Source organism: Phalacrocorax aristotelis, chromosome 5, assembly GCF_949628215.1.
Source record: "Phalacrocorax aristotelis chromosome 5, bGulAri2.1, whole genome shotgun sequence".
In the NCBI taxonomy this organism is placed as follows: domain Eukaryota; kingdom Metazoa; phylum Chordata; class Aves; order Suliformes; family Phalacrocoracidae; genus Phalacrocorax; species Phalacrocorax aristotelis.
In genome coordinates this window covers 50,325,364-50,340,544 of record NC_134280.1, presented here as the reverse complement: position 1 = coordinate 50,340,544, position 15,181 = coordinate 50,325,364, and the positions used below count along the sequence as shown (strand labels likewise).

The following is a 15,181-nucleotide window of genomic DNA, read 5'->3' as shown; positions in this document are numbered from 1 at the left end:
GCTCTGCAATAATTTTTTATAAGATTTGTACTGAATAGAATAGGCTGGTGGGGAGGAGCAGAGAAGTGGATAGGGTTTTCAAAATCAGAGTTCTGCCTTCTTTCTTTTATTTTTTCTGAAGGAAATTAAATAATCATCTGTTCTTAAAAGGGATAAAATCTGGCTGTTTTCAAGAGTCAATCAGTTTAAGTCAGTGTATAAACACAGTAAAATTTTAACACAATTGGAAGCAGGGCCATGTGATTTCCCCACTGGGTGTTCATAGCCAACACAATGTGGCTGCACTTCAATCAAGATGACTCAGAAGCACAGAAGTGACAGAGAACACAGTGGTTAATGTGTTATCTGTATGCTGTTGCCCTACTGTGTGCATCAGTGGGGAAGAAATGTCTTGAAAGGGCTGGGGAACTGGGATAATATTGATACTGATTGGATTAGACCTTGTTCATGTCTGATCTTTAGTTAAGAAGCTGTTGAGTTCCTCTGCTCTCGATTGGACTTGATACTTCAGGTTCCTTTTTCCTTTGTAGTACCATTAACAATGGCTTCAGAATGGAAATGTCTAGACGAAAAGCCATCTATTCATATTCCTCAAAACGTATTAGTATTTTTTAAAAATTTAAATTTTTTTAAAAGACTTTTTATGGCTTTGATCTTTGGCTGGATATGGGGCTGGTTTTGAGAGGCAGTGTGCATAACTTGAGAAGTTCTCTGCCCCAAAGAACTTGTGACTTAAAAAGAGCCTGCTAAAATCAAACTTTTCCAGCGTTCAAATGGTTTGGTACAGTGCCACTTCAAATAGACAAGGTTATGGGGAACCAATGACTTGCAGAGAAGAAACCAAGTACTTTGCATTCTAGACATTTTTTCTTCTGTTTTCAGTAACTACCTGTTGGGCTTTCATGATGCTATTCCTAGTGTTTTTAAGGATGACAGAGATGAGGACGTGGCAAGTTAGGAAATGGGATAGGAGTGATACTGAGACTTCATTTCTTAACAAATAGTTCTCCTCAAGCTGAATAAACTTTCTTGAGTTAATATTGTAGAAAACAAAGATACTACGTTTTCAGTGAAACATTCATGATAACAATTGTCTGTATTTGCTCTCCAAGATCCTCACTAAAACCACCAGCTGATTTAAATTTTCCTTATTACTTCCTCAAAAAAAGAAAAATAAAGCCATCTCTCTTCTGACTTGGGGGGAAAAGAAGGCCATGCAAAATAATAATAAGACTGTATTTTTATGCATGTTTTTAAGTTCATCTGAAACTGAGTTGTAGATTCTAGCTGAGGTCCTTGGTGTGCACATAAATACATGAGCTGTTGTCAGAGATGTACTTTGCTTTGGCCCATGCAGTGGCACGCACTCTGCAGTGAGCATGTAGCTGGAGCCAGGGTTCATGAAAAAGGCAATAGCATGTGACAGGGCTGCCAGCATAGCAGACCTGCAACTTGGACCTCGTATAAACTGTCTTGTTTTAAAACTGCAGGAGGAATTGAATCTGAAAGACAATATCAAGAACTAACTCTCATATATTATATACAGTAACATGAATTTGAAACTAAAGGTATTTATATCACAGGCTGGAAGCCATAGAAGATGAAATAACATATCTGTTGTTGCTGCTGTGTTATGTGTGTTGGTCCTTGAGTTGGGTGGCAAGTGTTTGGACCTCTGCTGGGTGTGCACTGGAAGCAGCAGCATGGAGTGAAATGATTGTATATGAAGCTAGGAGTCAGCAGCTGACTGGTGTAGAACTCCAGCAGTGGCTGCTTGAGTTAGAAGAACTGGGGGGAGGAGTGGGAAGGGTACTGGGGTGAACCAAAGCTTTTAAACCACAAAGAGTTAATTTGTTCTAAACCTGGGTTTATGGATTGACACAAGGTATTGTTGAAGGGCGTCAGTTTGAACTCTTAAGTATGTTGAAGACGCTATCCATATCCGGTAGATACAGATTTGGTCCTGCTCTTTGCTCTGCCTTTTACTCATTTGTCTGACATGTGGAAGGAAGAGGTTTTTGGGTAGTGTGCGTTTTTCTCTCATGTGAAACTTCCATGTTCCTTCTGCTGTACTGCCTGCCCCGCTGATCTGGGAAAAGAAATCCTCCTCTGCCATGTTCATACTAGGTGCTTTAACATCTATAGATGCCAATAATACTAACATGTTTTCATTTTTTTCTTCTGTAGCATCTCCCTTTCTGCTTTTTGCCAACCGGCGGGATGTTCGACTCGTGGATGCTGGAGGCACGAAACTGGAGTCCACTGTGGTGGTCAGTGGTTTAGAGGATGCTGCTGCGGTTGATTTCCAGTATTCACAAGGCATCGTTTTCTGGACCGATGTGAGTGAAGAAGCCATCAAGCAAACTTACATTAACCAAACTGGGAATGTGGTGCAGAATGTCATCATTTCTGGTCTGGTTTCTCCGGATGGCCTGGCATGTGATTGGATTGGGAAAAAACTTTACTGGACGGATTCAGAAACCAATAGAATAGAAGTAGCTAATCTCAATGGAACATCTAGAAAAGTCCTCTTCTGGCAAGACCTTGATCAGCCCAGGGCAATAGCTTTGGATCCTGCTCATGGGTAAATATTAATTTGACTTAAATGCTTAAATGGCTACAGTGGTGATTTATGTTGAGTTTTTAGTCCTGAAAAAGAAAGAGTCTTTTGTTTCAGTTGACATTTTCCCAAGGTATTTTTCTCAAGATCTGTAGCTGAACATATGTTAGAGCTTAAATATTTTGTGGCGAGAAATGACAGCCCAGACATAGAGCCAAAAAGAAAATTACGGCTGTTCTTAGGTGCCAAGTAAAACATTCAACCAGTATGGTTGCCTAACGTATTCCATTGCACTTCTGAAAAGTAATTAGTTTTCCAAGCTTTTTTTATTGTTATTTTCTCAGTTATCTTGTCTGGTAGGTTAGCCTTCATTTGGTATGTGATGTTGATTTAATGTATCTAGTCAGCAAGGTGTGTAAATCTGCATGAGTTGAAACAGGAATTCTCACTTGCTATGCTCTCATAAACAAAATCAGGATATTTTTAAGTGGTGATTTTGAATAATCATGTTTGTGCCAGCAAGCAAAAGAATCCAGGTGAAACCAGGTACTCTCCGTGCTGTAAGGTGACCAGGTAGGGAAGTAAGAGAGCAGGCTGGATGTGTCACTTCTAGTGCTTCTGAAAATACTTGTATCTCTGTATGGTTCCTCCCTCCCTCTTCAATATTCCCCACCATTTCACATGTGCTATTTGCTGTCCCTGTGCACAGTACTGATGTGCAGTTTGGGCCCCATATTCATTGTAGTGATGACTGAAGATCTGTTGTGCTAGATGGACCCCCAGGATAAGGAGAAAAGAGAAGTGAGGTGCACTTCTTTTGTGTGCACATATCCACACAGGTGAGGTGTTTTGCCACTAATCTGCTGCCATTTTCAAAACTCTTTCTCAGGGATCACTTTATCTTCCTCTTTTGTGTAGGTAGATTTCTCATCTGTAAGAAATCTGGCATCAGCTGACGTTTTCTGAGTCTGGCCTCTTCGCAAAGGGATGCTGAGTTAATAAAAGGGCCACAAATAAGCCACAAATACAAAGTAGTTTGTGGTTTATTCTGCACTGGGAGACAGTCTCTTGAGAAACCACCTTCTTCAGGTGTGTCAGAAGTGAAAATTGAAACTAAGCAATGGAGGGCAATTTAGAATTGCCACACAGCTACTGCCATGCTACAGACCACAACTTTGTCAGGTTGTTTTTGCAGTGATTCCTGCATAGGGCTTCCCAGATAAATGTGAGGAGTTACAGGTACATTTATGGTTAGTAGGTAAAGGATGTACAAGTACTAAATGACCCCGTATGTACTGAAAGAAACAAAAGCCATAGTTTTGTTGACACATCAAACGCTGGAGCTGCCTGTATCCTTCAGATGACTGGTGGAAAGGTACAGCCATAATCAGTAAAAGGGTAAGTGGAGTGACTTTGCTGGACCAAAGGACTTTTCCAGAAGGTACCTTGTCCTCTTAATCCTGAATTCACTATAGATGCCTTTAGATGAAAGGAATTCTTCCCAAAGCAAACTGCTGTATGGAACTATGTTAAATAAATTAGCAGGAATCCTGTGTGTATCCTGACAGCAAGTAATCTATGCAGAATTAATTAATGCTGAAGACTAACTTTAAATCTAGAGTTCAGCAGTATAATTTAAAGAGGGAATATGATGTTAAATTGAGTATTTTGTAATGATTCCATTCTCAGAGAGAGTGGAATGGAGCTTTCCAAGGAATACCAATGCCAGGTTGGCATCTTGCAAGTGGATGCAGCCTTTTGACTATTTTCTTTAAGGAAGCTTAAATATTGGTTGTGGCCATACATTTCATGCCGTGTTATGTGCTTTTTGACTCTCCTGTTTTGAAAAACTGAAGGGATTAACTGGGGATTTCTGGTAGTATATTGCTCCTATACTACAAGAGAAATGCGAAATTATTATTTTTAATGAAAACTGGATTAGAACAAGTGGGAGAGAAAGTATTGTTGGTACAGGTCAAAAGGAGAGCATTTTTAAAATAATCAGTGGTGAAGTTCCAGTGCTTCTGCAAATCTAATCCTTGTTTGTGTTTGGAAGAAGGAGGGATGCAGGCATGGTTTATTTTGCATGACTTTGAAAGGCAGATCTTTGCAGCCATACTCTGTGCAGAACAGATGTGCAGCATTTCTTACACATACACAAAATTCAGTAAGTGTAACAACAGAAGACAATGTTTTGGTGTATGTTAAGTATCTTACCTTGGGTTTGCCTTTCCATAGGCCTGTGGTAGCCTGTTCTTTCCTTCTGGGAGGACTTCTCTACTTCTAAGTATCTTGTATTTAGTCCTTCAGGGAAGGTGTGTGAGTATGAACAGTTACTGTGGAATAGGCTAATATAAGGAAGAAGATTAATTTGCCAAAAATATAGGTGTCTGCATGTGAGCTGGTCACCATGAGACTTTCTGGTATTAATCAACAAAATTGCTTGAAATGAGGAGAGAATGACAGTTCTGACTTTTGTTCAGATCAGTTCCTTGGGTTGCCGGTGCTGCTGTCCTGATCATTAATTCTGTCTACAGGTTGGGTTTTTTTTTTTTCAATTGGGAGCAGCAGCTTTATATGAAACGCTTCTATCAGTTTTAACTTGTGGCTAATTGTTAGCTTGTTTGATTTGTGTATTAATCTAATGCAACAAAGCAACATAAATAAAAGGTATGTGAAAATTCATTATGAAGATACACGTATCTCTTATAATTAACCAATTCATCCCTGCTATGGTCTATTAAAACCAGCTGCTCTTCTGGGTAAAAGTGGCAAAATCAAGTATTGCACAAGGGTCCTATTGAATTGAAGGCAGATTTGCCCAGATAACTAGTTATCATAGGTGCATCTGTAAAGTAGTTATCTAAAGTGAACTAAATTTGATTTAGGAACAGCAGGCTCTGGGTTTGAGCTCCCCTAGAACCAGTTGTTCTTTGTTTACTGGTGTTTTCTGGGGAAGAAAAGTAGTAGGAAGAAAGAACCATTTAGGACCTTTTCATTTGCTGTTCTGTTAACAAGTTTTTGTGATCAGGTGGCTAATGCAGGTATTACAACTGACAGAAGGGTAAGAATTTGTGCTAAAATAGAACAGATTAGAGCACTTAAGTAAATTTGTGGTTTTTTTTTTTTCCAGATCATGAAATCTGATTAAATTTAGACTAGGATTCTTAAAACTGGTTGATGCAGTCTTAAAGTTACTAGACATTTGCTTTTGGTCTGGAAGAAGTTCCATAGATGTGATTTTGGCCTTTTCAGCAGTTTCTTCTAGAGAAGTGGGAGGAAGCTTAGAAAATGAGGAAGAAAACTTCATTAGGTATAGGCCAGTCAGCTTCAGTGTCCAGAAGAAAAATGTACAAATAAGCAGTTTGTAAATGCTTAGCTGATATTAGTAGTACTCAAACATGGGTTTGTCAAGAGTGATCTGTGTCAAACAAATCTAATTTACTTCTGTTGACAAAATAACACGTCCTTGTGCAGATTGGTGACACCACCTATTTTAGTAAGGCTGTTCTGCAGAGATGGATGGACGACTCCATTTCATTTTGTGGTGTTCACAGCGGGATGTTATGCCCAGTGTGGCGTTTGCCTAATAAATAAGCTTTATTCCATTTTGAGTGTGATCCTTCAAGACATAGGTTAGTTCGAGAGAATAGAGGAGCACGTATTGAATATACAGTGATCATCTCTCAGGAATATTATAGGTATAATGACCAAGCCTTAGGGCATGGGAAATAGACTAGTTGACTTCTAGAGCGAGATTTCTTTCAAAGCCTATTTTTCCATGATTTCTGGCTGACATTCAAAATTATGATTTTTTTGGATGTTTTGGCAGGCTTGCTAAATTATAAGTTGGATGTTTTTGGCATAATGACATTTTAAAAGAGAGCTTCATCATTTCCACACTCAACCTAACTTCCTTCTTTAAAGGCAATGCTTTATCTGAAGGTTATACTTCGAAAGAGAGATGTCCTTGTCATCTTCCTCAACAATCCATCAGAGCATTTCTAAAATGTCTTTCTTTTAAGGCAAGCTGTGAGAGACTATTGCAGATCATCTGTGGGTCTTGATACTTCCCAGAGCTAGTGAAAATCATTAATTGTACTGGATTTTCTGATGCTCTGAGACAGTATCGTAATTAACAGGCAGCTCCTTAATATGTAACATGGCATTCTTTCCTGTATACCTTAAAGCTTTGTTGCTGGATCCATTATATATTCTAGGAATCAAAGGAGGCAGAGTATGTGATAAACCAATTATTCTGCTTCCATGAAATTAAGGATAAACTAAGCAGAGAGAGGAGAGTATAAAACATTTTTCTGCAAATTCACTGACATTTTGTTCTGAACATTCAGATCCCAGACCTCGTGTAGATTATGTGAGCTGAGTTTATTTAATGGAAGACATTAGGCTAAAAGGCATGGCACTGTTTTGGAGAACATTAGCATTTATATACATTTTTGCTAGATGGACCACTAATGGGGGATTCAGTAGTGGTGTTTTATTAAGTTTGAGTTTGCAGCTTTTGCACAAGTATTTGCGTTTTCAGGACAGCAACTGCTAACAAAAAAAAAGTTAGTATATGTAAGTATTTCACTCAAGCCCAACTAAAGAGATAGCTCAACTGTGCAACACAGCGAAAAGAACTTAAATACCACAAACATTGTGTGAAGAAGCAGGAATGCGTTTCAGAAGCAAGTCCTTATTGTGTGTCAATGCAAGGAAACGTCAGTTTCCTGGAAAGAAATTTTCAAAAGAACACGTGAATGCATAGCTTAAAAAAAAAAAAAAAAAGAAAAAAAAAAAAGAGTTAATTCTCAGTCCTGTGGGGAAGGTCTTAGATCTGAACAGCCTAGAATATGCGTTGATGAGGGTCATTAAATCTAGGACCTCTAAATCTAAATCTGAAGGCTTGCTACCTTCAACCTGTTACACAGGGCTCGAATTCAGAGAAGCTGTAGCATATCCATAATTCTCATATCTGATTTTCACTGCTAAGTGCTAATGAAGTAGTTAGTTCACATGATTAAAGCCTACAATGTATTAGAAACATATACTTTTGTTAAAATAGATCTTGAATTTGTTCCTAGTTGTGATGGCTGCTGCGGTATCTTCTGGAGCAAGCTTACTGTTCAAGTTTGGGCTGTATTTTCTATGGTTTGAGATATTCAGCAGACAGTACTGCTTGAGAATTTTCTGTTGCCTCTGTTTGCTGAGGCACAAAGCTGAATCAGGTGTCTCTGAAGTGGTTATTTTAAAGAAAAATAATAACTGATTGCCTCCAAAAAACCCATACTGTCTTGCGAGGGTTTTGCTGTGTGTGCGTAACAGCAGTCTTCACTTGGTATAGTCCCTGGGGTTGTTGAGTTGGCCATACCTGAGTTGGGATGCTGACTCTGGTGGGTTTGCAGAAATTATGTTCGTGGAGGAGGAGAACAAGGACCTTTGAATTGGTTTGACAGGCTGAAGGAAAGCTGCAAACATCTTTTTACATTTTCTTCCTCATTTTAGTTCTTCTAATGTCTTGTGTGGGTCTGTTGGACAGTGGCAGTGCCAGCAGACAAGCACAGAAGCTGACTTCATTTATGGAGCAGTCTTCCCTTTTCAGAATAGCAGAGGTTTTGGGGGAAGGAAATAAGATGAAAATTAGAAAACACCAATTAAAAAAAAATCACTGCGTACAAAGGATAAAGCTATTAATCATCAGTTTTGGTATTCTGCGGAGTGGGCATTAGTTCAGAGGTTAAAACAAGTCTACTCGGGTTCTGAACAGTGTTAAGGAAGTGTGTGCCATAGCCCAGTCTATCTAACCATTGCTTCAGGTTGCTTATGGCAAACTGGCAAAAATCTGCAAGCAACGACTGTCACTGGCAAATTAGCCAAAATATACAAGCAATGACTGTCGTTGACCTAAGGTATATTTGGCACTGAAGGAAGGAAAGGATTGGATGACAAGTGGGATATTAAAAAATGGATTTAGAAGGGTCAGCTATAAAGATTAGAAAGCTCTCAGTTCAGAGTCTAAAATTAAAAGCCTCAGACATGCCTGGTTGTTAATGTAGTGTTTCCCCAGTGTCACAGCAAAACCATGAACCAGACCTATAGCTGTTCTTACATAATTCACAACTGTGTTTATAGCAGCACTTAAATAAAACTGCAGTGGTGTTTACTGCTGATTCACCAGGACCTTGATCCCACACAACAGTATGTCATGTACTTAAGGTTAAGCACATTGGTTTTCTGTGTTGAAATAACTGGGATGCATATGCCTGATCTCCATGAGCTGCAGGAGGCTGAGGCTTTGAGTGTTTGGATTTAAATGACTTGTGAATGGTGAAATATTTTTAACAGTGTGTCACCTGACCTTATCTCCTTTGGAATAGTTGAGAGGAAGGGGAATACTGAATAAAAACTTGTGACTGTTGCAAATACTGGAGAAGAAAATCATCAAACATGGTATAGATGAAGATTATGCAGTTTAGCAACTCTTACTTTCACTCGTGGCTACTCAGTTAAAATGCAGAAGATGCCCTGGTTTTGAGTGAAACATGATTATTGCTGCCTTGAAAACTAGAGATTAGTTTAAATCCTGTGTGTCTCTGTTTAGTAATTAATTTCAAGTATAAAATTATTTTGAATCTTTTGGTTAATTTTTTGAAACACTGCAATGAGAATGACTGTATGAGTAACACAGTTGTTTTCTTAGAATGTAAGGGAAGTACTCAACCATAAAATTAGTTACAAGTCATATCCAGTATCTTGGTATGCCTGTAATTTCTGGGAGTTGGACAACTTTTGATATGTTGAGTGACCAAATAGCTGCAAATAGTCTCATGCATGAGAAACTTGAAGTTCTTGTGGGAAGTGTTAGTTACGCTAATTTTCAGATGGACGTCCTTGATGGTGACAGCCTTTCCATAAATGTTTAATTGGTCTCTTTGGTTATTTCTCCCTTTTTTTCTGCTCATAGATATGACTACAGGACATTAATTGTTCAAAGACCCCGTTTGTTTCATTTGAGAGCAGAGTTGTTTGTTTCAGAGATGGCAGAAAAAAGTATTTTACTTCCCCCTGCCTCCTGGCTGGAAATGAGTGGGAAAGAGGTGGAAATGTGTAGACTTCCTTAATAACCCATTGAACTCACTCCTCTGTTAGCACTCTTCTTTTTTTTTTTTTTTTTTTTTTTTTTTGCTACAAGTTCTGTGATTCCTCATATCCTGAGTCCTGGAGCCTGAGGTTTCTTTGCCTTGTACACAACTAGTCTTCTTACGTAGTTTGAGAGTCATCTTATTCTTATCTTTTTGATTTCTACCCCATTTTGTAAGGGAACAGAAGGAGCAACAGGATGGCTTTCGTTGTCTCAGTACCAGCGTGTGTTGCATTCGTTTGTCAGGTGGAGTCAGGAATGTAGCTTTGGTCGTGTACCTTTGCCTCTGGGACCAAAGAGATGGTGGAAGCTGGGATTTTCTTTGGTTAGAGGACTTGATGGATCTAGTTTATAGCTGCACAGAGGCAGCGTGGAAATCATGGCACATACGATGTGTTTGGCTGGTCTGGCTTCATTCTGCTGGTCTGTGATGAATGGGTGGCTTTGTTTTAACTCAAAACACATTTCTAATTTTTCCATGTAAAATGGCTGTTTTTTCAGTGTACTGTTTGCCCAAACATTAAGTTAAAGTGCATCAGCACACTGAAATATATAAAATGCATAAATATATAAATGTTTAAGGGCAGTTGTGGCATCTGTGGGTAAAAGAACAACCAACACCTTACTTGTACAATTGAATTACTGTTGTTCAATCTTCGCTGGACCCCTGTCCTCCACTAAGTCAGTGCAATGCGTAGGCGTAATTTCTTGGACTGTCCTGACATGCTTTAATCAAATGTTCCTTATGGAGAGAGGAAGAAATCTAGGCTTAACTTTAGGTAGAGGTAAGTCAGAGGTTAAGTCATGACTGGGTCTACCTGTAAACAGCAGAGGGTGGGAGCTATCTCACAAGCTGATGGAGAGTGTGTTCAACAGTTCATTCTACACCTTTTGATAGGACGATTTGGATATTTTTCCTTTTCCTGAAATAAATAATATTTTTTGAAAAAAGAAGAGTACCTGGGGTCATTGAACTGAATATGAGCCAGCGATATGCCCTTGCTGCAAAGAAAGCCAACAGCATCCTGGGCTTCATTAGGAGTGTTGCCAGCAGATCAAGAGAGGTTAGCCTTCCCCTCTACTCACTGCTGGTGAGGCCACCCCTGGAGTACTGCATCCCGTCCTGGGTTCCTCAGCACTAGAGAGATGTGAACGTGCCACTGTGGGCCACAAAGATGATTAAGGGATTGGAGCATCCACTATAGAAGGCGGGGCTGATTGAGTTGGGATTGTTTACCCTGGAAAAGAGAAGGCTCAGGGGATCTTATCAATCTGTATAAATGTGTGATGTGAAGGAGTAGAGACACTGGAGCCAGCCTCTTCTCAGTGATATCCAGTGGAAGGACTAGAGGCAATAGGCACAAACTGAAACAGAGGAAGTTGAATTTAAAGGAAAGAAAATACTTCTCTACTGGGAAGGCGATGAATCACTGGAACAGGTTGCCTAGAGAGGTTGTTGAGTCTCCAGCCTTACAGACACTCAGAATCTGGCTGGACAAGGTCCTGGGTAACCTGCTCTGGTTGACTCTGCTTTGAGTGGTGGGGTTGCAGTAGACAATCTCCAGAGGTCCCTTCCAACCTCAGAAAGTCAATGATTCTGTGAAAAAGCTGCTTTTTTTGGTGCAGGGCTCATGACCTCGTGAAGTCCTTTCCCTACCTTGTTTTCTGCGACTTCCCTGACCACCCTATTGTGGTGGCATAATGCTGAGTTGCTTGTGAAGTGCTTTCAATGTGAAATCATTTCGTATATATATAATATTTCTTCATCTCTCCTCAATAATGTATGAGAAGAAAAATTTATATTGTGTTGTCTCTTGTACTTTATCTAGTGACCATGAGAAGCATTTATGAGGGCTCATTTTATCTTCTTATAGTTGTTTCTCTGTTTTCTGTAGAGTCTTTGCATGTGTATGTGCTGGGCATTCTTTTAGAAGAGAAAGTGCATAACACACAAAGCACGTGCAACTCCTGTTTGTTTCTTTTTCCCCCCAGAAAATCCTACCAGTGCAGTTTCTTTTTTTTCAATGTATCAGAGGTAATTGCAGTAATACTGCATTCCAGGTTGAAAATTCTCTTTCTAACCCCCCTGAGTAGTGTTGCAAGTATCTTCTTACTGCTGCCCTCCTTCTCTAGCTTAATGTGTATGGAAATCTTCTTGAGTCCCTCTCTCTGAGGATTCTTCAGTTTCATGGTGTCATGTAACCTGAGTTTTTAACAGGCTGTTGAAGCTGTATTGAATGTGTGCTTGTTTACCTTTGAGAAATCACTGGGGTGTCGTACTCCTTTCCGTGTGGGTTAGCAGGGAAAGATGTGCTCTTTCCTTACAAACACTTCATTGTGATAATATTTGAGCATCCATCAGTTGGCAGGCAATTATGTTTTTCCTCTTTGTTCTTAGTTGCCGAATAGTATACTGTATACATATATCTGTATGTGGAATGTATATATTTTAAAAGAACAAACCTGTCAGAATAAAAGACGTAGGAAAACTGTAGTGGAGAAGGGTTGTTCCTGGGGATTTTGTTTGCTTTGCTTTAAATACTTGGCTTTGAATACCGCATGATTAGTTGTGATGATTACCTGCTGTGGCATATTTTGGGGTTTGATGTAATGTTTTTTTTTGTCAAAAACATCCAGGTCTTAAAGTTCAGAAAAAAAGAAGAAGAGGTAATTTGAGTAAGTAATTTGCAGCTTAATGCTATGCAAGATAGCTATTCTTTTACCTTCTGTAAACAATTAGTGCTATTTAATTTCGCAGTTGAGTCTTTGTAACTTTAAAGGTGGGATGCGGGAAGTAAGTTTGAAACGTGCAGGAATCTAAACTTCATAGCAATTTCCGGTAAACTCCTCTTTTGTGCCCTGGGCTTGTATAAGTTTGAGAACATTGTTGAAATTGGAGAAGTTTGTGCTGATTTACATCATCTGTAGAACTGGCTCCTTTTGTGTAAGCAGGTTATGTAAGGTTTGGCAACCATACTGCATTTTGGGAGGTGGAAAAAGCATTTGGGCAGCATTGGCCGCTTTTTATTATGTCTGTGATACCTTCCAGCTCAGATGGCTGGTTGGATGCTCTCTGAGGGCATGGCTGTGATTTCTAATCTTTGTGAAAATAATGACAAGAGAGTTGAAGCGCCAGGAAATAAGAAATGGCCTGCAGCTTTAAAACTGAGGGCAAATATGGTCTTCATCCTGTTTTTTTTGCTCCTGCACCTGGAATTCTAAAATAGGTTAAGCAGACAGACCAAAAAAAAAAAAAAAAAAAAGACTGCTGGGGTGCAGTCTACTAACTTTAAAATGAGTTTATTTTTGCAAGGTGGCTTTCAGTCCTATTCTTCTGATAGTACTGAAGTATTGATTCAATGTGGTAATTAAGTATGTGCCAAAACCCAGTGACTTGCTGACTGCAGTTGTTTAATGCCGTCTGACTACAAAGCTTGGTAGTGAAGCTTGCAGCTACTGTGCTTACTAATAGAGCAGTAACTGAATTTCATTAACTCTGTTGAGTCTGGTACTTCTGGCTACTGGATGATGGACTGGATGGAATGTTAGTGGTTGTGTGTTCAGAAAGAATTATACATTTACATCTTCTCCCTGATGAAGCTTTGGCTTTCGCTCTGCTTTTTCCCTGGTGGTTTCTTTGGTGTAGCAAAATGCAATTCAACTCAGGGACAGAATTGGTGCAACTGTTGTGAAATTGTTGTTAGATGTTAATCTCTTCTCCCCCCTGCTCACCCTTCCTTTTTGCCTTGAAAGTCTGGAGTTAAAGGTTAAAACCCAGTAAGGGAGAAGACACTTAAGCATCTCTAAAGAACTGAGTAAAGTAACCCAAGAGTTTGTTCCAGGGCTGCGTTTTGTTTAGTGCTTATCTAGTGCTGGTTGGTTGCTTTTTTAAAAGTATTGATTTGTGATAGCTGCTTAGCAGAGAATTTTGCTCACAATGGCTTATTTTTATTATTACCTATTTAGGAATTGATATTTTCATTTTCTTTTATAGCCTCAGTGCTGTTACACCTTTATTGACCCGTTGTAAACCACGTGGGATACAAAACTCCTGGGATGCCAAATTTCAGTCCTAAAAACTTAATTGATCTCATGTGGACTAAGATACCAAATACTGGTTTTGATATTTTAATTCCTTACAGTTTTTATGGTATGCCCTGGCCCAGGGGTATTTAAAACTGTGTAATTTACATCTAAAAATACCACCACCACCAAAAAAACACAACAACAACAAAAAAAACAAAAAACTACCCAAATATGTGTGTTAGGCTCTTCATTATTATTCAGTGTATACCCTTTCAACAGGCCTACAAAACAGGGAGCGTATAATAGCACAGGTAGTGCTGGACTCAGATTCTTTGCATATTCTAGTGAATTTTCCTGAAAACTTGTCTGGGCTAAATATCCAATTTTGTTATAGTGAAATGAAAATGGTAGGGATTGTTAGTGTACTGGACACTAGCAAAAAAAGGTTATATTTGGAAAACACAAAAATCAGTCCCGAACAGTCAGCTGTCCCAGTAATATTGGTGATGTCTAGACTGTTTCAAAGTGTTTGGTTTTTGTTGAGGTCAATAAGAAATGTGGACAATCGAGCATGTTCAAAAAGAAAAAAGCTTTTTTACAATCAGGATGAGGTGGCGACAGGGTAATAATAATCTTTTATGCGTTGCATTAAAAAAGTCCAGCTGGGAGAGAAGTGCTTTGAAAGAATGCTGCCTGTATTCAGATTGTTCTACATGCTGTGTAAATGCATCTTCATCCTCCTGGCCTTCCTTTGTGGTACAGTTACTTTGCTAATACTGTGTAGTTTTAGACCTTTGAATGAAACAGGCATTGGTGAGGATTGAGCTTGGTGCTTGTTAATGAGCTAAAATGTAGGGATGTTGTAATTTTCCTGTGGCAAATTAATATGTGAAGTTGAAAGTACTGCTTTTGTCTGGTAGTCTCTGTGTGGCCAAGGATAAACACACATCACCTATGAAATTAAGCAACAGGTTTTTTGAGGGGGAGAGGCCCTTGAGCTGGAGCTCCTTTAATATAGAAAAGCCATGAAGGCCCTTTGGCTTACAGACTTTTTTTTTTTTCCTTTTCTTCATCTGAATGCATTGAGCTTCAGGTCAGGCTGCAATTTTAATGGGAGACTTGGGGAGGGGAATTTTGCTCAAGGGTAATCTTTGGATATTTTTTCATTCTTTTTATTTTAACCTGCTTTTAAGCTTTAATTTGACTTAGCTAGGTTTTTCTCCTTTGTTTTTGCTTTTAAATAACTGTCATGGGATTTCTGATTTTGGTCTAAGCTCCTTTTTAGTCTGCATTTATACATTTCAATATATGAATAAGTATGGGACTGTCATAGCCATATGATATAGCCCAAAGTCACCTTTAATAGCCAGGTTTTTCTTAATTCAACAGTCTACCCTTTTTCCACCTTCATTCCTGTAGAGGTGGCTCACGGTGTCCTTTGACTACTTCAA

The 15,181-nt window shown here is 39.1% G+C and overlaps 1 protein-coding gene across 1 annotated transcript in view; it reads left to right on the top strand.

Annotated features, from left to right (window-relative positions):
* Window positions 1-15,181, top strand: part of LRP5 (LDL receptor related protein 5) — a 168,206-nt gene that overhangs the window by 32,495 nt on the left and 120,530 nt on the right. Inside the window, exon 2 of the mRNA XM_075094394.1 lies at window positions 2,188-2,584. Within this exon, the coding sequence (XP_074950495.1) occupies window positions 2,188-2,584 (397 nt within the window). The remainder of the gene's footprint in view (window positions 1-2,187; window positions 2,585-15,181) is intronic.